Genomic DNA, 24,837 nt, shown 5'->3' with positions numbered 1-24,837 from the left:
ACCGAATCGAACAAGGTGCAGAATGGTCATGGTATCTGATCGTCATGTGAGTAGATTATAGGTATGTCTATAGCACCATGTTCAAGTGCGAGCTTTGGTACAGTCGATTGCTTGGTGGCCAATATTCCAATATTTGGTGTTGACATGTGGTCCTGGATCACTGCATCTCACTGCACTGAACTGAAATATATTGTCGCGTTCAACCACGGAGGCATATGTCATGCATTCATGACCCGGCACCGGTGTCGAGCGAATCACAGAGATGGATGGTGTTGAATATGGAGAACCTCCGAGTCCTAGGGTCACTGGAATTCGAAACGTGGCCAGGTCAGTTCGGCTGCTTGAATAATAAACGGACAGGATATTGACAGCAATTGAGCGGCTGCAGTAAGTAGAACATGACGAACACGGGCGAGAACGGAGCAGCTGAGCGCCGAGGTGTATGAATAGCTCATGACGTCGAGGACCGGAAAAACTTGACTCACCACGTTTAGTTATCACAGCCTCCATATGCATGGCCAGCATGCATGTCGCTGCGGTCAGCGAATCTTCAAATAACTTTGAGATGATACGACAAAGGAAGGAAGACCGAGGTACCAAGTACGCAGGAAGGATGTGTAGCACACCAAGCGACAGTAGGCCCAGACTCCAAACCATCGGCAGGTGTGAGAGAGTCTTCATACTGTTACCTTAGCCGAAAACCAAATATGTACAACATAATTTCAAACACCGCAACTTTGAGACTCTACACACCAAGCCGACTGGCAAAACTTGTAGTGGCGCGAGGTTTGGATGTATTTGTCCCACCGAAAAAGCCTTCCGAGCGCGCTGACATATCCCAAAAGAAATGGGAGCAATCGAATATTAACTGATGTCACATTGTTTATAAAAAGACAAATGGTATTGTTTAATTATGTGACGGAAATAATAATAATTAAATATTAACAGTGCAGAGAACAATGGCAGAAAATGCATAAAACAAAAGACAGAGTCCTAGCTTTCGTGCTGTTGCGCTCGTGATGGATACAAGTCTCGCAGACCGACTGGACAACGTGCTTGCATGTATGGAAGAAAATTTTCTCACTCCAGCAGACTTCATCAACCACATTCTCGGAAGCACAGAACACGAGAGCGCAAGAAACTCGCTAACAACGAAGGCAGTTAGAATATGTGCTGCCCTGTACAGAGAAGAACATGCGCACTCACATGTAACACAGTGGGCAATAACAATCGTGCGGGACATGCTGCGCACTGAGGTGACAGATTTGTCACTCGAAAAGCACGGACTTCGTTTCAAAGCCACGTCTGCAACTGTCGAACAACTGGAGAGTGCATTCATGCATCAGCTCGCAGAAAAAATGCAGGAGGTGGCACCTAACCTGTGGCATCTATTCTTCGCGCTGCTCGACAGCACACTTCAGCAGTGGCGAGCTATGGGTGGGAATGTGAAGGTGGGCAATGAGGACATGGATATTTATGTTGAAGAGAGGGACCTTGGAGAATTTGGAGGTGACGACATTGGAGGAATGATGCGCGAAGAAGACGACGTGAATGAAGAAGCTGATGACGAGCAATCAGGAAAACGCCAACGTCGTGCAGCTGAAAGAAACGCTGCGCTGTTAGTCATTGTGAGTTGATATTTGCAAATCAAACGCTGCATCGCTGACAAAAACTGCAGAGAACTGTTGTAATGATTAGCATATGCCTTCAGACGTCAAATTCACAGTGCAACCTACTACAAGGATGGCTGGGGTTCTTCATGAGGTCAGCGTGTGTCCCCGAGAAAGTTGTTGAAGTGTTCGCCCATGCGGGTTTGTCAATTAGCTTGACGTCGATACACAATGCTGTCTCGTCAATATCTAGAGAGATTAGCAGCAAAATCAAGCGTGAGGTTAGGACATTACAAGCTGGATTCGCATACGACAATTTTGACATACAATTCAAAGCTGCCCAGCCTACGCTGGAACATCGAGGGTCCTTCGTGAGCGCGACGTCAGCAACCGTCATTCCTCTATATGGCATCAACGACGATAACGTCGATGCTCTACGATCCTCGGCGCAGCTCTGGGATCGGGATTCACACAATCCATCGCCATCAGTACTACCTGTGATGACGGAGTGGAGAAGCTTCCTTCAATTGCACAAAAACGATGCTTACAGTCGTCAAACGCATCCCGTTAGACTGAGCCCTCGCCAGGAAGCATTTTCTTGGCACGTTCGTGCCATTCTGGTCAACCAGGTCAAAGAATTCAAGCATTTCAAAAAAGAGCTAGATGAGCCTGATACAGTCAAAAGAATCCCTGTGCACAAAACAAATCAAATACCTTGTCGGGCAATGGATATCAAGCAGTCCACGACAGACGGGAATGTTGAAGTTCTCGACAACCTGTTTAGACAAGGAGGTATTGGCGATCCTCGCGATAGCGGGTTTGATGTGGAGCATGACGTGGACATGTCGGAGCACATCATGCTGATCCATGGTGACCTTTTGACGAAGGAGCGACTGGATACTGTCCGTAACAGCCGGTGCATTGAGCATACACCAAAGAACCGCTTCCAATACGTGATTTTCTTACCTGGGTTGTTCCACTATAAGATGGCTTGCGCAGATGCCATCTGGAGAACGTATATTCAGCCAAAGGAGGGCCGTGATGATGAGAACAGCCTGTACCAACACACTGCAGTCCTTCGGCCAGAGGAAACTGGTAAAATGGTCAGTAAACCTGGCTTTCGGCGAGTGCACGATGTCATTCACCATGACATCTGGGCATCGATGATGGACTGTTGGCGGATCGAAGCAGAGAACGAGAATCGGGAATGGAACACGCTGGAGACTTTTGCGGCCTCTGAGCCAACATGGGATGACGTGGTGGCAATGTCACATACCATTGTGCGGAAGTACGTTGCAACAACGCCAGGCCTTGACGAAGCACGAGCACGACCATCGACCATCCGCGACAAGCGATTCGAAAATCAAACGCTGCGAAACAGGGACGAGCTGATGTACATTGACGTGTGTCAAGCTATGAATACTGGTGACATAGGGAGAGTGGAAGCGTCGTTCTTACCGTGGATCTACATATTCAAAGCCACGGGAAAGTACAAGTATGCTTCCCAGATGACGAGGTTTCTCATAAACCTTCAGTTTAACTGGCCTGAAAAACTGAGGTGAGTAGGAGTTGCTCGTATTGACTGCGCATCATCTGAAAATATGTCAGTGATATCATTCGAATGAACTTACTTTGCAACCCCTCCGGGCATGCGCTAGCGTTTCGCGCTGTAGATTGGGTTGTCGAGAGGAACAATCTGTACACCAAGGTTAGTTCCTAGCTGCTTAGGGTTGGAATGTTAATATGGCATCAGGTCATATACAGAGGCGGAGGTCCGAATGGTACATTAGAACATATTATTAAAGAATCCCCTCTGATCGAGGTCTACCGTAACTGTCACGTCGTCATCAAAAACAGATTCCACCTTCAGCATCAAACAATTCGTCATGCACAACCTGAAATGATGAATACAATCCGTAAGTTGTCAACGAAAATAAAGGAGAACTACGCACATATAAAGAAGGAGGGTCGGAAGGCCCTGTGGTCGATTCCCGATCAGATCAACGAAGGGATGGTGCTGATGCAAGAGCAGAAGATAGTTAGCGAGGAAGAGACGGGCGTTTTCGATGTCGACGGAGATGACTTTATTGACTAACCTTAACCGACTCGATTGTTCTGCGGACCAACAAACTGTTGTTGTCCTTGCACTGGATGGAAACCTTGCTCAGAAGCGCCTGGAGCAGGTGCCACCATGGCCGGTGCATTTTCTATATTAGATCTTGACTTGCGGGGCTTGGAAATATATCTTGGACAAAGTTTGTTGGACGCTGCGAAGAACAATGAGTACGATAAGACAGTGGACATAGTGAGCAGTGCGTACCTATATGATCAGTGCTACCACAAGCACGACACTTTCGTGAACGTTTCGATGGCAACATGACGCCATTTGTGGCGGAGGTGCTGGCGGTCGGTTGTTGGTTTGTTGACGACGATAAGCCAAGTGGAGGTGGAATGATCACAGCAGGTGGTGCGGGAGGTTGGACAATGGGCAAAGGGATGCAAGTAAGAATGATATCGAGGACGCTTTGCCCATATTCAGAGGAGTAGCACCATGATGTCTGCTCGAAGAGAGAAGTTGTTGATAAGATTTTGTGATAGTGCGCGAGGTCGACAATATGGTTCAGGATCTTGTTCGACATGATCATCTGGGGACCAAAAAAGTCATCAGCATCGAGATCCTCCTCGATTATCTTCGAGTCCCTCCATTTGATGAGCTCCTGCTGAAGCCGGCGTTCGGTGTCGGTCATTTTGTATGGCTTGATCTTGTACTTTGGTTTGGCGCGTGTTGACGTGATTTGTTGCAGAGGGAAGAGCCGTGAATGTAATTCCATCTTGTTACACACGTCACAGCAAATGTGTGACACCCTTGCAGCGCATCTCTCACAGCATGTATTCCCTTGTTCTCGATAACCTCAATGTCAGCTAAATCAACTCTATCCAGCCTCAAAATTCTTACCTATTAGGTTTGGATTATTGAAATATTCATTTGTAACTCGGCGACGGCAGAATCCTCGAAGGTGAGCATTGATAAATGCATACATAGCAGCTCGTTCGATAACATCACTATCAGCGTTTACCGGAAGGATCCTCATAGGAGTAGAAGTGCCAGCAACCTCTGGAATGGTGTGTCTGTTGCGCTGATCTACCACCATGCTGACGCCGTCCGTTCGCCCGTCATTGTCCCCCCCATTGAGGGTACCACCATCAGTCCTACATTGACTGTTCTCCTCGTCGCGCACCACTGTGCTCTCAGCGTCCACGTTCGTGACCTTCTTCTTCTTCGTGCGATGCTGTCCCTCATCAAGTTCAGGCCGTTTGCGCTTGCCACTGTATGTATCAAAGTACAGCGGCTCCACGAAGTACACTGCAAGTGCCGTTAAGGCGTGGTCTCGCGCAGCGCGTCCTAGGCGTTGCATCAAAATGCAAAGTGAGTCTATATATCCCCATTGAATGACCAATCTGACGTCTCGAAGATCAAGGCCCTGCAATAACAGCAATAACAACATCAATATATACGTGAGGGACTCTCGATATGACTGTGAGTTACTCACCATTCCCGCTGCATCAGTACAGCAGATCCCCCAAATCTCACCCTTTGACAGCTTTTCCATTGCGTCCAGCCGGAACTGCATTGACATGCCCGAATGGAACCATACGATGTTATGGCGAAGATGCGCAGGCAAGTCTTTGCATAAGCTATTGCAAACTGCTTCTGCTTGATCTCGAGCATTTACGAACAGCATGAACTTCTCGGGCGGTGTGCCCTCCTTGAGTGGCAAGATTCGGCCAAGGTCATAGTACGTGTTTCGTGGGTACTTCATCTCCTGGACCATGAAATGAATATTTGCACGGTCGTTTGACCGGACAACTTTAGCAAGGTTGTATGACCGAATGCGAAGTTTCGATTGGACGTCTAGGAGGATGTGCGGCGGCATGGTCGCAGACACGGCGTGAAATCGAACGTGAGCTGGAAGGTACCATCGAAGATTCCCCAGCTCACTATACAGCGGTCGAAAGTCTTTGCCCCATTCGCTAATACAATGACCCTCGTCAAACGCGATACTGAAGAGATTATCTGTAAACGTTCGACACTTCCAAAGTTTTTTGAATCGAGCGTCTTGAAGTACACGTTCCGGGCTAACAACAAGAACTCGATACTTCAATTTCTCTATGTCCTGATGAATATATGCTCAGACTCGTGTAGTATTCATGTCACTGAATAACGACTCACTTTAAACGCCTCGTCTGTTGCTGTCTCTGCACATATATCAAGGGCGGGAAACCCATAAGCATTTGCTTCATCTCGGTTCTTCTCGCTGAGGATATTAAGCGGGGTAATAATAATGGTTATTCCACCATTGTTGAATAACAGGGGAATCCAGAAGGTAAGAGTCTTTCCTGAGCCGGTGGGTGAGATGGTGAAGACATCTTTGTTCTCAAGCTGGTTGTGAGCGGACTGGAGTTGCCAAGTACAAGGAGTAAGACCCAGTTTCATTTCTGCAATGCGTTTCATTTCTGCAAAGCTCAGTACTTCGAACCGGCCAGCTGGCGATGACATCAAGATACGTGACTTAGAAGATGTTAAGTCTCAGAAAGGGATTATCCATCATGTCACTAAAGGCACGTCACGCTAAAGATTTTTGACAATAATATTCGATTGCTCCCATTTCTTTTGGGATATGTCAGCGCGCTCGGAAGGCTTTTTCGGTGGGACAAATACATCCAAACCTCGCGCCACTACAAGTTTTGCCAGTCGGCTTGGTGTGTAGAGTCTCAAAGTTGCGGTGTTTGAAATTATGTTGTACATATTTGGTTTTCGGCTAAGGTAACAGTATGAAGACTCTCTCACACCTGCCGATGGTTTGGAGTCTGCAGTAGGCCCAGCCTTTACGGTCGGAGTCTGAATCAAGTCGGTAGCCGAACTTCAGACTTCAAGCTCAAGCTCAAGTCTTCAACGCGACATTTCACGGCGGCCGGAGCGCCAGGTTCAATTAGCTGAGACCAAATACGATTCTCTGATATCAATCACTGCAGTGAGCCCATCAATTCGTGGAATTTTTTACTGACGAATTCCATACAGAAGATGCGACATTCATTATCAGAACGGGGCGTAAGTAGTTTGTGCATCGTGACCAAAGCACCTATCTGCTTACGCTTGTGGGGTGGCCTCGAGGCATCCATCGTTTGTTCATTCTACAGTTTGACATTATTTCTATCTAGAACACTCAGGAACTTCCTATATCAGGATTTAGCAACCCCAAATCACTCGCACCAGACCTCAAGGCTGACACGAACAGTACGCCCTGCTACCCCTATATCATCCGTTAAACGTTGTAGGTGAGATGGTGAAAGTCATGAACGGATAAGTATCCATGTGGCCTCTGCCATGAAGTATAAGACGATGTGAGCAACGTACGACATCCATCCACTTACGCAAGAAATGCTTCTCCGTCAGCCTTATCGGGGACCAGTCCACAAATTAGTCCTTGCTTTCGACGTGGGCACCGCATACAGTTCAATTTCCTACTGTATACTTCAACCTGGAGGGGTTCCAAGGATTCAGCCTGTCACCAGGTCAGTTTTCGTAATACAAAACACCTGCCTTATTGTTGATCATTACGAATATCAGATATCCGGCCCAAGAGCACAGCGGAGGGAGTTCGAAAATACCTTCTATACTCTACTACGATTCAAACGGGACTGCACGTGCCATCGGCGCTGAAGCACAACAGGAACATATCATCGAAATGGCCGAGGAAGATGGATGGATAAAACTCGAATGGTTTGTCTTGTGAATACTGGACTTCGTATTTACTTGATTGACCACGCTAAACATTTAGGTGGAAATTGCACCTTCGGCCCAGGCATTTAGTTGCCAACCATATCACCGACGACGATATCCCACCGCTTCCGCGAGGCAAAAATGTTGTCGAGGTGCTTGGCGACTTCATGCAATACCTTTTTCGTTGTGCACGCAGCTATATCGAGGAAAGTCATTCAAACGGATCTGCTCTTTGGCGGTCACTCGATAACCGCATCGAATTTGTCCTTACGCATCCAAACGGCTGGGAGGGCCCGCAGCAGAAGCAGATCAGGATAGCTGCCGTCCTTGGCGGTCTCATTCCCAGCACAGAAGACGGCATGGCACGTGTACATCTGCTGACCGAAGGAGAAGCGAGTTTGCATTACTGTGTCGCTAATACCCTGGCCTCAAATGCATTATCGAAGACGCCAATACTTGTACCTGAAGATGATGGCGAAGATGACGACATCTCGGCTAGTCAAGGCGTTGTCGTCATCGATGCAGGAGGAGGGACAGTCGATCTTAGTGCTTACTCGATGACTTTATCCCCGACGCTGATCAAGGAGATTGCTGCAACCGAATGTAAGTGACATGCGATTGTTGGAGCTATGTCTCACTCCACTCCTTAGGTCGACTCCAGGGTTCTGTATTCGTGACTCGTCGTGCTCATGATCTTCTTCAAGGTTTGCCAGCATGCTCGTATGAGCTATGCTATGTTCTTATTGATTCCACTTGACAGAAAAACTATCCGGCAGTCGTTTCGGTACATCAGATATGGTCCAACATATGACAGACATCTTCGATCGTACCACCAAGGTTAGGTTCCGCAACCCGGAAGACCCGTCATACATCAAGTTCGGTACTCTCCGTGACAAAGATGTTCAGCGCGATATCCGTGCCGGTCAGCTTAAATTGAGCGGGCAAGTCTTGTAGTCTACTCTTTCGCAACCTCTATATATCTTACGCGTTGCTACTAAAAAGACAAGACGTAGCAGAACTCTTCGAACCCTCGATCTGCAGCATCATCGAAGCTTTCGAAACTCAAAGAAAAGCTGCAGGCACTCCGATCACAGTAAGTTGACATGACTGCACTTCGTCAGAAAATGCGCTGACCGGAGTGTCACATGAAGTTTGTGTTTTTCGTCGGAGGCTTTGCTGCAAGCGACTGGATGTTCGCCAAGTTGCTCGCATACTTCCAGTCGCTTAATATTAGCTTCAGTCGACCAGAGAACCATTGGTGAGTGCCAACAATTGACAAACATATTCGCGTATACTTACGGACGCTTTTAGCAACCAAGTCGTTGCGAATGGTGCTGTGTCATTTTTCATCGATCATTTGGTATCGTCTCGTGTGGCCCGTTTCACATACGGCACAGAGTGTACCGTCCTATTTAACCCATTCGATATGAAGCATCGTGCTAGGCAAAAGGAAGTTTTCCGAAGTGTTTCGGGAATTCTTGCTCTGCCTCGTGCATTTTCATCCATACTGACCAAGGTAGCTCTTTTTGGACTTGTTTTGGAAGGCCCGTTGCTGAGGCGCAGCAGGGAACACTGGTCTCTGAGCAACAAGAGTTCAGCAAGACATTCGCTATCCCACGGTATAATCAGGCCGCATGCAATCAAGTCCATGTCTGCATCATATCGTATAGGGGTCTCCTGCGAAACCCGGGTTGGATGGACACAGAGCGAAGTAGTCGCAAAAATTGTTGCCAATCACACTGATGTATACCGGATAAACTAGGCTTATTCTCCAGGTTATGCACCGTCCACGCAGACACATCGACAATTGCCGAGAAACTAATGCTCAAGCGCTCCGCCGAAGGTTCCAGGTATTATACGATGGAGATCAAAGTCATTCTTCTTTTCGGGTTGACAGAGTTGAAGGCTATGATCAGCTGGGAAGATGGGGTAAGTCATCGGTTTCCTGATGGCATCACTAGCTTAACCTGTGCATTTTAGGGGAAGGAAATACGGTAGGTTCACATCCTGACATCTGCCTTTCATAATTCTGACTCCCATTCACAGAACTCCAGCAATAGTAGTTTACGACGATGAGCAGGAACTATTTGTTCTGTAGAACCACCTCCCCCTCGTGCTATGCAGTGAGTCCGCAGCATCCCATGACTTGTCGAGGTTGTGCTCCTATTTATGGGTTTGCTTTTGAATTGCCAAGCATGTCATTTATTTCACCTTTTGCACAATGTGATATACGAGACTCATGAGAGTTACACTAGAAGTACTCCGAGATCATAGTCTCCTGTGTATCCACAGACGGCGCTGATCGTGTACCTCATCGAGGATTGTTTATACTAAGATGTGACCTATGTGCCGTATCGACAAGAATTTTCTGGCTCATGTCGCAGACTTGTAACATGTATGCAAGATGAAGGGTACAAGGCAACTACCGAGACCGAATCGAACAAGGTGCGAAATGGTCATGGTATCTGATCGTCATGTAAGTAGATTATAAGTATGTCTACAGCACATATTCAAGTGCGAGCTTTGATAGATGGTATCCGGAGTCGATTGCTTGGTGGCCAATGGTGTATGTATCACTGCATCTCACTGCACGGGACTGAAATATATTGGCGCGTCCAACCATGGAGGCATACGTCATGTATTCGTGACCCGCCACCGGTATCGAGCGAATCACAGAGATGGATGGTGTTGAATATGGAGAATCTCCGAGTCCTAGGGTCACTGGAATTCCAAACGCCAGGTCAGTTCGGCCTCTTGAGTATAACAGCAAGCGGCTGCAGTAGAACGTGACGAACACAGGCGAGAACGGAGCAGCTCGAGGTGGAATAATAGCTCATGACGTTGAGGACCGGAAAAACTAAAAACTTGTCTCGTTATAACAGCCTCCATCATAGCCAGCATGCATGTAGCTGCGGCGAAGCGATGACACCATCAATATTGCACTTCCTCCGGCCCAGCTTTACGGTCGGAGTCTGAATCAAGTCGGTAGCATGCGAACTCCAGACTTCCGAGTCAACGCGACATTTCATTGACTACTAGTACTAGTATATCAGTGACACTTCTACCTAGCATGCCAAGGAAGTGACTTGTGCGTTGAATACATCCTCTCTCTTGTTTTCTTATATTATAAATGACTTTCGTCTATTGACCTGGAGCCTGCTGCCAATACATCCGAGACGGATCTGGTGGATACAAAAGCATCTATCGAGCTCAACTCGCAATGACTCACTTTCAAGTTGACGATTCAAACATGATGATCGTCATGGTAACCATAATCCTTGTGCTCTAGTAAGGAACGGGTCAGTACCGCGCCATTGCAATGGCACAGCCTATGGATCACCCACCCACGTAAGGCTAGTCTGTAACACGTTGATAAGTGATGCTAACTTTAAAATATCTATGCACACCAACTATATTACGTCTAGAAATTCATTTTCGAGTCTTTGGACTCGCGTATTTCCGGGCAGTGTTTGAGTTGCATGCTTGCATACATAGCACTTGATTGATGATTACGGGAAAGGTCGTTAAATGCGACCAGTGATATATAACGGATCGCCCTACATTCCCGACTTCAATTGAATTTTGTCGCAATGTATACCAGCAATCAGGAAGTGCAGCACACGTGAGTGATAACGCATAGATTGACCATGTATCCTGAATATTTATAGGTTGCTCTACATGTACGCCGACCTGGCGGGAAACAGTACTACACTTTAGTTTTATCCTTGTTCTCAAGACTGACGCATTATTCTAAATCTAGGCATACTGATATACGACCATATGGTGACCCTACAAGAAGAAATCACTTTTATTTGGCGTCGTCCGAAAGCACTGTCTGCAGTTTTATTTCTGCTCAATCGCTATGTCGCTCTCCTCAGCAATATCTGTGGCTTGATTAAGGATTTTGTACCTGTTTCAGATGAGGTTCTACAATTTCATTATGCATGTACTCAACGTTTGATATGCTCACAACTTATTTCTGTAGAGGTTTGTTGTACTCTGGTTCTTGAATGTGTACTGTTTGCTCAACAAAGACTTAGTTGTTCGAAATATGCGCTATATAGACAACTAGCCATTTTCCTCCAAACAGCGATCGTTTGTAGTAAGTAGAAGTCAGCTTCATTGTGAGAAAGTTACATACTGAAAATTTCAGACATAATGGTCATTCGCACTTATGCTCTCTACGGCTGTAGCAAGCGCCTGCTTGCTTGGATGGTAATCGTCACGATTGCTCTTACGGGAATAGCTTGCGTGCGTTTTTAAAATCTCACGCCCTGAAGTCCGCTGATCGTTTCTAGGCGGGCACTTTTGGACAATTTTCAGGCGATATCGAAGTCGTGCCAGGGCTTGGCTGCAATGAAACATTTTCAAAATCGATGTATGTTGTGCTCATTCCCGTTCTATACGTCTGCTCAAAGGTGCTTGCAGAGCTGCCCGTTAGTGAATTCCAAGCCACATTTGCATGACTTGATATTGTGGCCTTTGCAGGAATCGGGCTAGCATATGTGGCCTTATCTGTCTTCGATTTAATCATCTTCGTCCTGACAGTGCACAGGATCTGCAAAGCCAAAAACTTGCTGCGTTTATCGTTGGTCAGTAGGAACAATATCATTGATATCATATTTTGCGATGGTAAATTTTTCGCTGCATCTGTATCGCGAACACTGAATTAACCGAATGCAGGTGTTATGTTTTTCGGGTGAGGTTGCTAGTGATGTCGTGATTCGAGTGATTCTGATCCGGATTACTCCAGAGCGATAACACTGTTCAATATACTGAACATCCTGACGTACTACGTGAGTCGCCGCATGAATACTGAAGGTATCACCAAACACTCACAGTTTAAATCAGATTGGTTCAGTGAGCATACAAACCCCTTTATATTCAGTTTGACTGTTTCCTGATGATTGGCAAGGTTTACCTCAGAGGCAGTCTATCCACATTTACTGGTTGGTGAGTGGTCAGTGCGATAAACATGGACCGATTCTAAAGATGAACCAGCCTGTCCGTTACTCTCATCTCTCGGCTGATGCTCAACCTGCATCAGACTATCGACACTGGCGTTCTCTCGACTCCCGTCCAGGACGAGGGCCCCATGCTCCATGTTCTTACCACTAGGATTAGCGTAGAATCTGTGATTTCCTCTCACTATCAGTAGGCCCATCAGGGAAACCGTCCTGGGCAAAAAAAGTTATAATTTTCGCTAAAAGTTCTAATTCAGACAATTCTGTCTAATTACAAGAATTAGGAATAAAATTGCTAGAAGACGATAATGTTGGATGCAAATATCACAAAATGTCAGAAATTACTTGAATATACAAAAAGTGTGTCTATCTAAATATGAATTCAACAAAAAATCGTTACAATCATCCAGAACCATATCACTCGTCCATTCTCGTGGGACGACAGCACCAAAACTTGGTATCAGATGGACACTACACACAATGTTTGCCAATGGCACAATACTTGCCAATTTTTCACCACCACGGAACGATTGCGAGAGCTCATAAAGTCTGTGGCGTTGATCAGGAGCTGAAGAGAATGGTGTAAACCACTCGATGTAAGCTAAGTGTTTGGGTACCTGGGCTGTTGGCAGCAAAAGGAGCGGAAGTGACTTTGGTGGTAATGAAAAAATGACTCGTACTTGGCCAACGCAGAAGCCTATACTCAGTCAATGGTGAGTAATTTGTAATGTAAATAGTGGTGGTGAAACATACCTTGTATACCAGCGCTAACAATATCAGTATTCGAACTGAGACTCACAAGAGCTGTATCTGACCGACGAGCCAATGGAGAAGAACCTGAGCTCCACTGTGGTCTGGCATGCACAGAGTCCAATGTGACTGTTGTGTTGCCGTGATCACGAGTATCCACCGAGAGCCACTTGATCTTGTGGAAAACTGGAAGACTTCGGAATGGGAGATGGACGTCGTGTGCCAACACATCCAGTGTTTGACTAGAGAGGCATGGACCATTAGTGTGGCTGAGTTGTGTGATATAGCGTGCAAGTGCTTCACGGAAATAAGTAGCGCCGTAGTCTTCAATCAGCTTGTCTATATTGATGGCCTTTGCACTAGGGTGCTTTGTCATCGTCTGAAGCCGACGGAAAGTCATATCAGGAGGACGTGAGTGGTAGGGCTCGGACTTGTGATTGCCAGCAAGTCGCCAGTTGATGTACTTCTCATAGTGCAGAACCTTCTCCTTTCATTCGAGCCAGTGTGTCATCTGCAAAAATTCATCTTTATGATTTGTAGCGCGGTAAGCGTCCTTTGCATAATCAATATGAAGTCGTTCGGTGTACTCTGTATTATAATTATCCATCGTACCCAACATCATTATCATGAGAGTGTAGTCGCGCGTTGCATGCAGTTTTGGTAGATTGAAATTGTTTCGGATACCCAGCTCGACGAAAATGTCCTTATTGTCATGAAAAAGATCGAGTGCATCATCCAGCAGCTGCAGGGTCTCTGAGCTATGACAAGGATATTGTGAAAGATAGAGGAAATTGAGTAGACCCCGCACGGCTCGTAGAAGTCGACCTGCGTTTAGATTATTGGGCAATCGGATACCAATCACGATACCAAGGAGAAAGTGGCAGATTTGTGCATGTTCAGCACCGCTTATACATGACAGGCTAGTGATGCCCTTCCTGAACAGATGGATATTATGGTTGGGAGGAAGATGCCGACAACGAGCATCTATTTTGGCAGCTCCACAAGCAGCCGACAACCATCCTAAGAGGTGCTTAACCAAGCCTTGATATAATTGGTGTAATACGTCTGGTGTGATCACACGGAAAATGTTGGCAAACAGGAGATCTTCCCAGAAAGGATGGACAATGGGCTTGATGCCTGCTACTGAGCAAGCGCAAACGAAAGATAAATTCCCTTCATTGAGAGTAGCAAGGGCATCTAGTATCTCGCTCAGTTTCCATAAATGAAATGGTGCGGTATTGCTACCTGTTTCAGCAGCATCGACATCGCATTTCGGACACTCTCCAGACTTGATTCCAGTACATCAGGGAAAGCCTTCCCCCCGAAATCGAGGTAATTTCCAGTAAATCCCTGGTTTTCCTTTGATTTTCAGCGAAATCATGTTTTACTGTTTTATTTAAGTCCGGTCATAGTTTCAACGAATTAGTTCGAATTCCAAGTGATTTCTTCTGAATACTAATGAATTAGTTCAAATTCACTCGTCGGTCATTGTCAAAATACACGAAAATCAACATTATATTGGATCAGAATGGCCTGTCAGTATGTACGAACAACTATCAAAATGTACAAAGTGAGATCAGTAATACATGGGTATCCGTGGGTGCACATGGCACAACAACCTTAGTTCAATCCTCGGACATTGCACTGAGATCGAGGTAGTCGAAGTTGCTCAGCGCACCAGATGGCAGCAACACACTGTCCGACACACTAACATAGTATGTTAATGGCAGGCATTCGATCAGAGGATGATGAAACACACCAGACAGCCTTGTAAAGCCGTGCCATCAGCGCATGATACTTCTTTTTACCGCCTTCAAAGATCCGAGTGAGGGTTGCTTCATGGGCTTTGTAAACGCTAATGTAGACAGTAGCATTGAATGATTTGACTTGAGAGCTCGACGGTGGATTGCCGCTCCTCCAGTCCATCAGTATGGCATAGATCTGCAACAACCGTCACATTTAGTAAGTATTCATCTAGAAAATACAAATAAAAAACGTACAACAGTTGCAATCAAGGCAACCATAGCTATGGGGAGCTCCGGCTCATCATTGCCATCTAAGACCGACACAAAATCTTCATGTGATTGAACTCCGATCGAGTTCTCGCCGTCGAACAATGACTGATGTAGCGTATCGATCATGGCCTCGTCGCAGAAAGGTTGATCACCAAGGACTTTACCCTGGGCAGTGACATCAATATCAACAATGAAACATGACACTAATTGACATCTGACTTATTGGATTCAGAGTCGCTGATACCATATTCACTCGCAGAGTCGTCGGTGTCAACTGACACACCATTGTGACTCGTGAGAGTGGAAGCTACACCTATTTTAAGTTGAGTATCACTTCGACTCAGTTTTAAAGAGGCCACACATACTGCTTCTCTCACGACCACCACCTTCAACTGCTTTCTGTGTCTTTTCGACTGCTTTCAGTGTCTTCCTTACTGACTTTGTTGCAGGCGCAGACAGAAGCTCAGTCACCGTTGGTGCACGCTTGCGATTATTGCTGGTTGTATCATTCCAGACTGACATAGGTATGTAGCATAATTTTTTTTGCACAATATGGGTTTAGGCGCTCACCTTTGCGCTCCAGTGCTTTTTTCTTTGAAGACCATTGCAGCTCTTTGCGAGAATGTGAGTTTTTTTGGGTCTGATTATGACAGCCTCTGTACTCACTGCTATCTGCGATGTCATCAGCTATGTCTGGGGTTACGACCTCAGCGCCGGAAGACACTTGTCTTGCCGCTACTTTCTCTTTCTTTTTAGCATTCCGCTTCTGAGCAGCTATCTCAGATGGACGGGGAGGCATTTTAAAAGGTGAATGAGTGTTTTCTCTTTTCAAAGAGTGTACTGCTACGAAATTGAATGATACAGGACGCTGAGGGTAAAAAGAATGTAGCGGTCAAGTTGGTGGGCAGTGTTAAAGAAAAAAGTTCATAGTCCGCTGAACTTTGCATGGGCAGGGTTGCAGGGTTGCGCTGGGGCAGGGTTGACAAAGTTCGTAGTCCGCTGAACTTTGCTTGAAGCTTTGTTTGTGGCTGTAGGTTGTCTTTGTTACGGCCCTTGTTTTTTTACCACCAGAATGATCACTTGCCCAGGCTGCGCTAAGAACTTCAAGCTCGCTGGCCATTCTCATCATCTTGCCACTACGAAAAATCCGCCATGTGCAGCTCTATTTCAACATCATTCTAGTTTTTATATGGATACAGATGACGATCACAGCGACTTTGAACCACCAGCATTAACTGAATTTACAGGGGACTACTTTGGCAACTATGATGAAGAAGATTTGATCTCGCAAAGGATGCTTACAGAGCTACTAACCATAAAGACGAATATACACAAATGACACTCTGGCTTGAAAGACGCAAGAAGATGTTATGGCACAATAATTTCGTCCAATGGCGCCTTGCTGGTGATCCTCCTCCACAAGACAGGTTACCGCCCGACATGGACTATCGTCGCTCGATCAAGATGACGAAACACCCAACTATTAGACGTGTTCCATTGGATAGTGTAGTTCGCGACTATGGTGCCACTTTTTTCACCGAAGCATTAGCTCGTTATGTCGTTCGCACAAATCAACCTGGCCTTTCTCCAGCGCAACTTGAACAAGAAGCTTCCCATGTCATCCTTCCCTTCCAGACTGTTGCCGCATTCCAAGGGTCAAGTTCCACGCAATCAATGCTCATGGACATCGTGATTCAACCATTACCGTGGATTCAGTGCACTGTCAGCCACCACGAAAGGACAAAAGAAGGCAGATAGTTCCTGCGCGCTTCGACACAGTTTTAGTTAATGAAGATGGTGGTGGGACGACAGGTGTTGATGGTGCGTGTTTTTTGTACTAATCCCTTGTAACATCATGCTAATATTTGATCATCAATATCAGGGTATCGTGTTGCACAAGTGCGCATCATCTTCACGCTGACAAGCCAGGCTACAGCTGCCTTATTTCGCACACCTGGAATTTTGCCTACCCACTTTGCATATGTGGAATGGTTCACACCATTCGGGCAGCCTGAAGCAAACCATGGTTTGTATAAAATTTCCCGCCTCATTCGTAATGGAGAGCGTCTGGCAAGCATCATTGACATTTCTGATATTCGCAGGAGTGTACATCTTATTCCAAAATTTGGCCCTGTAGCACCTCGTGAATGGGCCAGTAGTACCGTTCTGGAGCTTTGTTCTACCTTCTTCGTAAACTCGTTCAGCGACAGGCATGCTTATTTAACTATTATCTGACTAGTACTAGAATCGACTACATTCATCTGAAATACAATGATTTCTGTGAAAATACTACATTTCCTGGAATTCAACCGTTTTAAGCTCGAGTTTGAATATTTCGGTGAATTTCCTGGCAGAGGCTTTCCCTGATGTAGTGAGGAGCTGTTCTGGGTAGTCACCAACAAAGCTAGCAAATAATAGATGGCAACGGCGGAGAGCACCATCCCCACTAGCCATATGAAGTCCATCAAGACCAACTGACTTTAGTGGAGCGAGAACACGGCTCAAACATGCATGATATAGGTTTGCCAGAGTTCAGCGACACGATGCTTTGTTGGTGATGTGTTCAAGTTGTGTACATGGCAAATATGCCAGGAGTATATGTGCACCACGTGATGGTTTGCATCGGATTTCTTTAGGGATGTTGCCAATGGTGAGATAGACGGGATAGACAGACTTGTTGCGGAACAAGGTCACTTGCGTTTTGTCAGACGAGATAATGATGGGAATGATGGTGCCACCTGGACTGTGCTGATCCAGTTTTTTCTAAAGTATTGTAAGTAGATATCGCATAGTCATAATCAGCCCTCTATACCTGCGTATCCCACCACCATTTTCCTGTATGCATATCATGAAAAAGACGAACTGTTTTATCCTTGTCAGAATAATGCCACTCGGGGGCAAATGCAAGATATTTTGCGAAATCAGGATCACCGTACAGTGACCTGACACATTCAATCACATCGTGATAATATACATCAAAGGCTTCACCAGCGACGACGATCTGCTCTCGCTTGAACTTTGGATGGCTACTCAGAAGCTCATGGTCAACAAGTGCGTTCAACTCTTTCGCATTCTTGAAGGAGAGTGACAAGCATTCACTGACCTGTGATATTCACTATTAATTAAGACTTCATAAAATAAATAATAACCTTACCCCCTCGATTGCAAGCAAGTCTGAAAAAGCTGTCGAACTGACTCCGTGAAGTTTCGCCCATCTGGCGACCTCCCAATCCATCTTACAAGTGAAAGGATGGTACAAATTCTCCTGCTCCGTATTGGCAAAATGAGCCCCATATTCCACATTTGCAGCATGATGGTTGGCTTGATTAGCTATTTGTTCACCAGCACGCGGATCTGGGTAAGGCATGACCACGCAGCCACGCAGCCCTTGTGCACGTGCTTGAATTTCTTGGTGAGTATTGTATCAATCTTTGGCCAGGTCTTCTTCAGCCAAGTCTTGACTGGGGTCGTCCATGCTACTGCCATTGTCCTCTTCAACTGCTTCAACCGGAGGCTCCCATTCAGGTTCAGCATTCAACCCATCGTCTGACGCATCATCATCTGCATCGTCATGACCACTAATTTGCTCCCACACAAACTCCAGATCATCAGCCTGTGCAAACTCCAAGTCATCCTGACCATATACCCCGTCAGTATCAGGTTCATAGTAAGGATCGTTGGCATGTATTTGAGAGTGCGACTGACAGTACAGTGCTTGACAATGTGGGTTGCGGCTCTTTGCAAGATGCTGACTGAAACCTGTAACCGTAAGATTATCATGGAAACAAGCAGGGCATCGTGTGGACATGATGGTTCCTAACACTGGAAATTTTCCAGTGGCGAGAGGCAAATTGGTTGCTAATGCTGGAAACTTGAGTCCAGTGGCGAAAGGCGAATTGGTTGCTAATGCTGGAAACTTTCCAGTGGTGAAAGTGGAGGGAATGGGAGTGGGTGGCGAAAGGGGTTCCTAACGCAGGAAACTAAGGCGAATTGGTTCCTAATGCTGGAAACAAGGGAATGGTTCCTAAAGCTGGAAACTAAGGTGAATTGGTTCCTAACACTGGAAATTTTCCAGTGGTGAAAGTGGAGGGAATGGGAGTGGGTGGCAATGGCAGGTGGTTCCTAGCGCTGGAAAGCAAAAACTTCCTCCCAAACTTCATTCTCGTGGCAGGTGGTTCCATAATGACAGATGAAAACATGGCAGGTGGTTCCTAGGCGCCAAAAAGTGCAAACTTCCTCCTGAATTCTCGTGGAGGGAATGGGAGTGACGAACTTGAAGCACGAACTGCCTGGTCTGAGGTAAATGTTAAATTGAACCCACGGCTTCACTCGGCAAAATACTCACCAAAGTTAAGGGCCCCATGTGGACCCATTACTAAGTTGGACTGCCTCCAATGCCCCCTGGAATGTAATAAAAATTAGCAGCACCCTCAAACTTTTTGTTTCCCTCCCCACTCTTTTGTGTCACCATTCTCTCTAACATCATTTGTTAGCTTCCTGTCCTTTCAATCAAAGTATACCATGTCCGCACCTGTCAATTCCTGCGAGCTGCGAAATGCAAAGAAAAAAGCTATAGAAAATGCTGGTAAGCAAGCGTCTTCAATTTGAATGAGATAAATTTCACCTACAAGCGAGTTCAGTTTGGCTGCCTAAGTCAACAAAGAAAGCTTGTCAAGCGCCTCTAGCACCCCCTGGTCTGGAACACCTGGCAGTGAAGAAGATCAGCAGCCTGAGTACCAACAGTGAATTTTTCAATGCCTATGTTAACCAAATAGTACTCACCTTTGATCAGAGGGCACAAAAGCAAATGCACTGCGACCTGCTGCACCACGACCTGCGAAACTGAGTACATCAATGAATCTATAGTATGAAACATAGAAATTAGTACTGACTTGAATGACAGAACGTCAGTGCTCATTGGAGACCAACTCGGAGGATGAGGAGGAGGATGGGGGTCACTTGGAGTCTAGTGGCAGTGAGGCGGACTTGGAACCTATAAAACCAAAGCCTCAAGGTTAGTTATAAGCTAAGTATTGCAAAAGGAAGTCTTACTCATGGCATAGGTGCACAGGCTTGTATCGACCTAACAAACTCTGTCGCACATATGCCATGCAAGATGTCTCCGTATTGCAAGATGTCTTCGAATTAGTTGATACTGATGAGCTCGACTCCGATGGTGATCAGGTGGACCGTTCTGTCATGGCAAATGATGGTGATATGGATGAGGAGAGTGAGCACGACAAACCAGAGACTACCGCCATGGTGCTTGCTGATGAGGTAAGTGATAATAGTTTACTTGAGCAGTGACTCACGCTGTCACAATGACACAAGACCCCTTTGCTAGTCACTGACAACATGAAGCCCAAGCGGGTTGTTCAAACGCATGGGAAATCACAGTCTGCCCAGGATCAAAAACATTCCATGGAGGTGAGTCTGTTCTTATTCAAAATTTGAATGCACTGTCTAGACTTGACACAATCTACTAGATTCCTACCTGGCGTGATGTCGACAATGCTGTTTCAGAGTCCAAGGAAACTACTACTGCAGGCAGCGAACCCTCAGAACCTTACTCCAGTGAATTTGATGGTCCCAAAAAACTGACCTCTGCAACTCATTCAGCTCAGGCAATCACTGCTCTCATTCGAATGGAGAAGGGGAACATCAAATTACTTGACCAGAACTACCAGACTCAGTGAGTTGTCCGGAATGCGATTTCTGACACCGTGTCACATCATCTTTGTCAATGCTTACCCAGAACTTGTCGACAAAAACCAGATCTCACTCAATTCTTTACTAACTGTGGCCCAGAATCTTGATGTACCTGCCATCAAACAATGTCTTCAGACAGATGCGCAGTATGCCGCTCACCTCAGTAGCTTAGTAAGTCTTTTGCATGTCTCAAATATTCTGTTTGTTTCAACGATTTTTCATTACTTGAGGTTGAGCCACACATTCTGTTATTGTGCCGTGACTTGAAAATTACTGCATGTGCCAATATCGATGGCTACTTTCGTCTTGGCCAGAACTTAGTCAAGGCCAGGAAGCTTATGGAGCAGCATGCATATGTGTATGCCTTGAAGTTCGATGTGAGTCCCATCCTTGTCCGTTCCACTGCTGCTCCTTTACTTCACACTCAGGAGCAGGTTTCTTCATCATATTCCCTTCTACATATCACCACCACTCCTTCGCTTCATTCTAACCAACATCCCTCTTCCACAGACCAATGATGATGCTTCGCCCATCAGAAAAAAACCCTACCAGGGTGACCTACTCATTTTCCTACTTTATGACGCAATCTTCGATGGTGCGAAGTCCATCAGCGTCAAGTACAGTGGCTCAAAAAAGTGTCCCAATGTTTGTAGCTTTTCATGCAATTGCTATATCATGTGTCGAGACGTGGGAATATGACTAAGCTTTAGGGTGATGTCGGAAAGGTCTGCATCTCAGCTTCATTTCGGTTCCCTATACTGTGGGAAACTAATGACATTATGTGAAGATATGAGTATTTTAATTTGATGACTCATTGGGACACTTTTTTGACTTTGAGTTTTACTAATGTAATCTCTATAATTCTAGTACTGTGTGTGACCTCCTTCTGCTCCAATCACTTCTGCCACTCTTCTAAACATATTCTCTATCAATTTTGGGTATTCCTCTTTGGTGATTCCATCATACTCTGCTATAACACTGTCTCATAGTTGGAATAGCCCCTATAGTGAATCTTGATATGCTACAAGTAATTTCTTGAGTGATTCTCAGGGGTATTCAATATGGTTGATGTCTTGGGTCTATGTTGAACATGATAGAATAGTAATATTATGGTCTTTAAGTTATTTGGTAGCCAATCTAGAAGGTTGCTCTATAAGACTTAAGATCTCTTAATCACTATATTCTAATTGGAAAGACTGCTGATGCTAATAAAGTGATTAAATTGATTATTTCCATCATTCCTATGACTATCTCTACTCAAATAGTCAGACAGACTCTCAAGACAGCCCATCTTAAAGCTATAATCAAGAAAAACAGATTCCTCTGTCTCCAACCTATAGAAATAAAAGACAAGATGCTACTTTCAAGTACAAATATCAGACTGCTAATAGCTGAAAGAGGTTTATCTAGTTAGATAAGGTTAAAATCAATAGGATGAAATCATATGGCAAGGAATTTATATTAAAATAGATAAGACAATCATTAAGATAAAGAAAAGTTAAATAAACACCTTAAGTTTCAAGACAAAACTTGATGGTATAGGACTATATGAGATAAAATGGAGTGGGAATCTTCTATGAAGCAAAGGGGAGGATGAATACAGAGTAGTAAATACTCATTTGACAGGAGTGTCTGCTAAGAAGCATGCAGAAGTTATGAGTTAATGAAGAAGATACTGTTTTGTGATAAGACAATGACCCTAAGTATACCTCTAAATAAGCCACCAATAGCTTGCAAACCATGATATTACTATTCTATCATGTTCAACATAGACCCAAGACATCAACCATATTGAATACCCCTGAGAATCACTCAAGAAATTACTTGTAGCATATCAAGATTCACTGTAGGGGCTATTCCAACTATGAGACAGTGTTACAGCAGAGTATGATGGAATCACCAAAGAGGAATACCCAAAATTGATAGAGAATATGTTTAGAAAAGTGGCAGAAGTGATTGGAGCAGAAGGAGGTCACACACAGTACTAGAATTATAGAGATTACATTAGTAAAACTCAAAGTCAAAAAAGTGTCCCAATGAGTCATCAAATTAAAATACTCATATCTTCACATAATGTCATTAGTTTCCCACAGTATAGGGAACCGAAATGAAGCTGAGATGCAGACCTTTCCGACATCACCCTAAAGCTTAGTCATATTCCCACGTCTCGACACATGATATAGCAATTACATGAAAAGCTACAAACATTGGGACACTTTTTTGAGCCACTGTATGCGGGGTGCTTTGGTGAAATAGCGAGTAACAAGGATAATCGGCCCGAAATACCAATTCCTTTGTTGGCACTCGTGGCGACAGCAGTAATGTTCTTCTTGCTAGGTCTTCATGCTGCACTAACTCATTCTCAAGGTCTACACAGTGCTTTTCTGGAAGACACTGGGTTCCCCGGGGAAATTCAACTTTACAGGTAATCAATTCAGCGAAACTTATGTTTTCCATGTCAAGTTCCTTGAGAAGTTGAAGAAGGATACTCCTGCAAAATTTCACTGCATGATGGCTGATATTTACGAAGCTGTACAGTACATTTCGCTAGTGTACATGGTGTTGTTTCGACTGAGATACTGACACTACTGGAAGGGCCTTGAAATGCAAGGGCAACGATCATCTGGCCAGTGAACACTCACACTACTCGACCTTGATGGGATGGCTGAAGATTAGTGGGTCGTATGGTGCTGATACATATCGCAGATTCATTGTTCCTTGGTCCACTCTCCATACCCATAGATATTGCAGATTCATTGTTTGCTCGTTCTCTCCATACCCATTAATATTGCAGATTCGTTGTCCAGCTCCTTTTTGTGTACCACGGTTGTGGTGATTTTCATATGCATCATTTAATCAAATATAAGTTGTTTTTTCTCGTAACATTGTCCAATGTGCGTGATTTGCGAACCAGAATTCAACAAATACTTCCTGCAATTCACAACATTTTCGCGTGAAATATCATCAAATTTTTGATAATTATAATTCACGGAGAGGGAGGTAAAAAGTCAGTCTAGCCTGCATAATTCTTCTAATTTTCCTAAAGCCCATAATTTGAGGAATTTATCAAAAACTATCACATTTTATAACATTTCTACCCAGGAGGGATTTCCTGATGGCAGTATTGAATTCTGATGCAGGGGTTCCTGTTTAGAAGAGAAAGCTGGTCTTCCTCGCACCAGCGGTCATGGGTACTTATTGTATGTAGAACTCACAATTATTGTCCCTATGTAGATATGCTAATAATCAACTAATTATCTTATATATACTTGTATTGAATACGATACTCTAACATATGTAGTGTTTACACAGATCCTAGCGCTGACTGGACAGATTCTTTCCTGACTCAGTCAATGTAGAATTTCACCTGTGGCGTACTCCTCCATCGTATGCTCGATCCCTACTTACACCATACATGACACACTACATGATATACCAATCAGTCCGATGAGAAGACTTGCATGTGATGTTAACTCGGAGTGAGCTAAGAACTTTGGAATGAGCATCCAGGGTATTTCAGAACACTTGCAGGTCATAACCTATTCTCCACCTGACCTAGCAGGCACATGGACTACACGATGGCTCACATTATTAATTTGTCAACAGAGGCTGTTGAAAGGATGTCCCAGCAGCATTGCTTAGCCAAATTGTCATATCCCATATATTCACGCTTCTCTTCCGGACTTCAGACCCTGAGATCCGATCCGGTCCGATGTATAGATCCGCTTCCGATCCGATTTACAATAAGCTTTCTAATTCATTTCCTGTTCATATAACGTTAAACACAGCCTATTCGGTATTTCCTCTTCCCGGTGTTTTGGTTATACTTATTACCGGTATGCTTACTGATCCGTTAACCTATGTCTCATTTCCGACTCGCGTTTGATAACCTTTGCACATGCTTCGTACATAGCCTCGGACCTTTGCTTACTGATACTTCTGTTATCCTCATAGTATATAAACTCATGTATATGTCCTGTAGTACCTCAGTTCGAATATCATCTTAG

General features: G+C 45.0%; 11 protein-coding genes across 11 annotated transcripts; 7 read left to right on the top strand and 4 right to left on the bottom strand.

Moving 5' to 3' along the window:
• Positions 1–900: 900 nt before the first annotated feature.
• F5891DRAFT_1247971 (uncharacterized protein) lies at positions 901–2,617 on the top strand (the record flags this gene model as incomplete). Its single annotated transcript, XM_041369846.1, has 3 exons — positions 901–1,256; positions 1,488–1,628; positions 1,679–2,617. Coding segments are annotated over exons 1-3 (1,317 nt in total), but the record flags the coding sequence as incomplete, so codon positions are not given.
• A 258-nt stretch (positions 2,618–2,875) lies between these two features.
• On the top strand, positions 2,876–3,172 carry F5891DRAFT_959091 (uncharacterized protein; the record flags this gene model as incomplete). The annotated part of the gene is made up of 1 exon (XM_041375622.1): positions 2,876–3,172. One exon carries the CDS (start codon positions 2,876–2,878, stop codon positions 3,170–3,172), a length of 297 nt encoding a protein of 98 aa, XP_041221712.1.
• A 53-nt stretch (positions 3,173–3,225) lies between these two features.
• F5891DRAFT_959147 (uncharacterized protein) lies at positions 3,226–3,705 on the top strand (the record flags this gene model as incomplete). The annotated part of the gene is made up of 2 exons (XM_041375628.1): positions 3,226–3,318; positions 3,364–3,705. Coding segments are annotated over 2 exons (435 nt in total), but the record flags the coding sequence as incomplete, so codon positions are not given.
• A 112-nt stretch (positions 3,706–3,817) lies between these two features.
• Positions 3,818–6,105, bottom strand: F5891DRAFT_959128 (P-loop containing nucleoside triphosphate hydrolase protein; the record flags this gene model as incomplete). Its single annotated transcript, XM_041375627.1, has 5 exons — positions 3,818–4,475; positions 4,650–5,092; positions 5,162–5,203; positions 5,267–5,785; positions 5,842–6,105. The coding sequence occupies 5 exons, from the start codon at positions 6,103–6,105 to the stop codon at positions 3,818–3,820; spliced, it is 1,926 nt and encodes a 641-aa protein (XP_041221710.1).
• Positions 6,106–7,050: 945 nt separating this feature from the next.
• On the top strand, positions 7,051–9,716 carry F5891DRAFT_1247957 (uncharacterized protein; the record flags this gene model as incomplete). Its single annotated transcript, XM_041369845.1, has 10 exons — positions 7,051–7,184; positions 7,240–7,392; positions 7,451–7,995; positions 8,043–8,096; positions 8,153–8,342; positions 8,395–8,485; positions 8,544–8,650; positions 8,704–8,908; positions 8,959–9,103; positions 9,155–9,716. 10 exons carry the CDS (start codon positions 7,051–7,053, stop codon positions 9,370–9,372), a joined length of 1,842 nt encoding a protein of 613 aa, XP_041221709.1. The 3' UTR covers positions 9,373–9,716.
• Positions 9,717–11,164: 1,448 nt separating this feature from the next.
• On the top strand, positions 11,165–12,688 carry F5891DRAFT_1055242 (uncharacterized protein). The gene is made up of 11 exons (XM_041362655.1): positions 11,165–11,316; positions 11,431–11,494; positions 11,546–11,643; positions 11,691–11,770; positions 11,821–11,828; positions 11,881–12,024; positions 12,076–12,091; positions 12,146–12,188; positions 12,244–12,252; positions 12,308–12,345; positions 12,394–12,688. Exons 1-11 carry the CDS (start codon positions 11,173–11,175, stop codon positions 12,548–12,550), a joined length of 801 nt encoding a protein of 266 aa, XP_041221708.1. The 5' UTR covers positions 11,165–11,172; the 3' UTR covers positions 12,551–12,688.
• Positions 12,689–12,917: 229 nt separating this feature from the next.
• On the bottom strand, positions 12,918–13,506 carry F5891DRAFT_1193363 (uncharacterized protein; the record flags this gene model as incomplete). Its single annotated transcript, XM_041367728.1, has 3 exons — positions 12,918–13,053; positions 13,110–13,123; positions 13,156–13,506. 3 exons carry the CDS (start codon positions 13,504–13,506, stop codon positions 12,918–12,920), a joined length of 501 nt encoding a protein of 166 aa, XP_041221707.1.
• Positions 13,507–14,731: 1,225 nt separating this feature from the next.
• On the bottom strand, positions 14,732–16,022 carry F5891DRAFT_1175321 (uncharacterized protein; the record flags this gene model as incomplete). The annotated part of the gene is made up of 7 exons (XM_041365711.1): positions 15,788–16,022; positions 15,692–15,733; positions 15,487–15,636; positions 15,334–15,434; positions 15,107–15,286; positions 14,866–15,047; positions 14,732–14,813 (listed from the first exon to the last, which is right to left on the bottom strand). The coding sequence occupies exons 1-7, from the start codon at positions 15,918–15,920 to the stop codon at positions 14,732–14,734; spliced, it is 870 nt and encodes a 289-aa protein (XP_041221706.1). The 5' UTR covers positions 15,921–16,022.
• A 434-nt stretch (positions 16,023–16,456) lies between these two features.
• F5891DRAFT_1193361 (uncharacterized protein) lies at positions 16,457–17,356 on the top strand (the record flags this gene model as incomplete). The annotated part of the gene is made up of 3 exons (XM_041367727.1): positions 16,457–16,810; positions 16,849–16,942; positions 17,004–17,356. 3 exons carry the CDS (start codon positions 16,457–16,459, stop codon positions 17,354–17,356), a joined length of 801 nt encoding a protein of 266 aa, XP_041221705.1.
• Positions 17,357–17,653: 297 nt separating this feature from the next.
• Positions 17,654–18,929, bottom strand: F5891DRAFT_1193360 (uncharacterized protein; the record flags this gene model as incomplete). The annotated part of the gene is made up of 4 exons (XM_041367726.1): positions 17,654–17,884; positions 17,934–18,224; positions 18,276–18,529; positions 18,584–18,929. 4 exons carry the CDS (start codon positions 18,927–18,929, stop codon positions 17,654–17,656), a joined length of 1,122 nt encoding a protein of 373 aa, XP_041221704.1.
• Positions 18,930–19,642: 713 nt separating this feature from the next.
• Positions 19,643–21,348, top strand: F5891DRAFT_983664 (uncharacterized protein; the record flags this gene model as incomplete). The annotated part of the gene is made up of 8 exons (XM_041377348.1): positions 19,643–19,706; positions 20,025–20,135; positions 20,193–20,398; positions 20,453–20,548; positions 20,741–20,813; positions 20,877–21,001; positions 21,061–21,207; positions 21,259–21,348. 8 exons carry the CDS (start codon positions 19,643–19,645, stop codon positions 21,346–21,348), a joined length of 912 nt encoding a protein of 303 aa, XP_041221703.1.
• Between the last annotated feature and the right edge of the window lie 3,489 nt (positions 21,349–24,837).

This window comes from Suillus fuscotomentosus (assembly GCF_016647785.1).
Source record: "Suillus fuscotomentosus strain FC203 chromosome Unknown F5891scaffold_58, whole genome shotgun sequence".
NCBI lineage: Eukaryota > Fungi > Basidiomycota > Agaricomycetes > Boletales > Suillaceae > Suillus > Suillus fuscotomentosus.
Note: the sequence above shows the minus strand (reverse complement) of the source record. Positions and strands in the feature narration are given on the sequence as shown.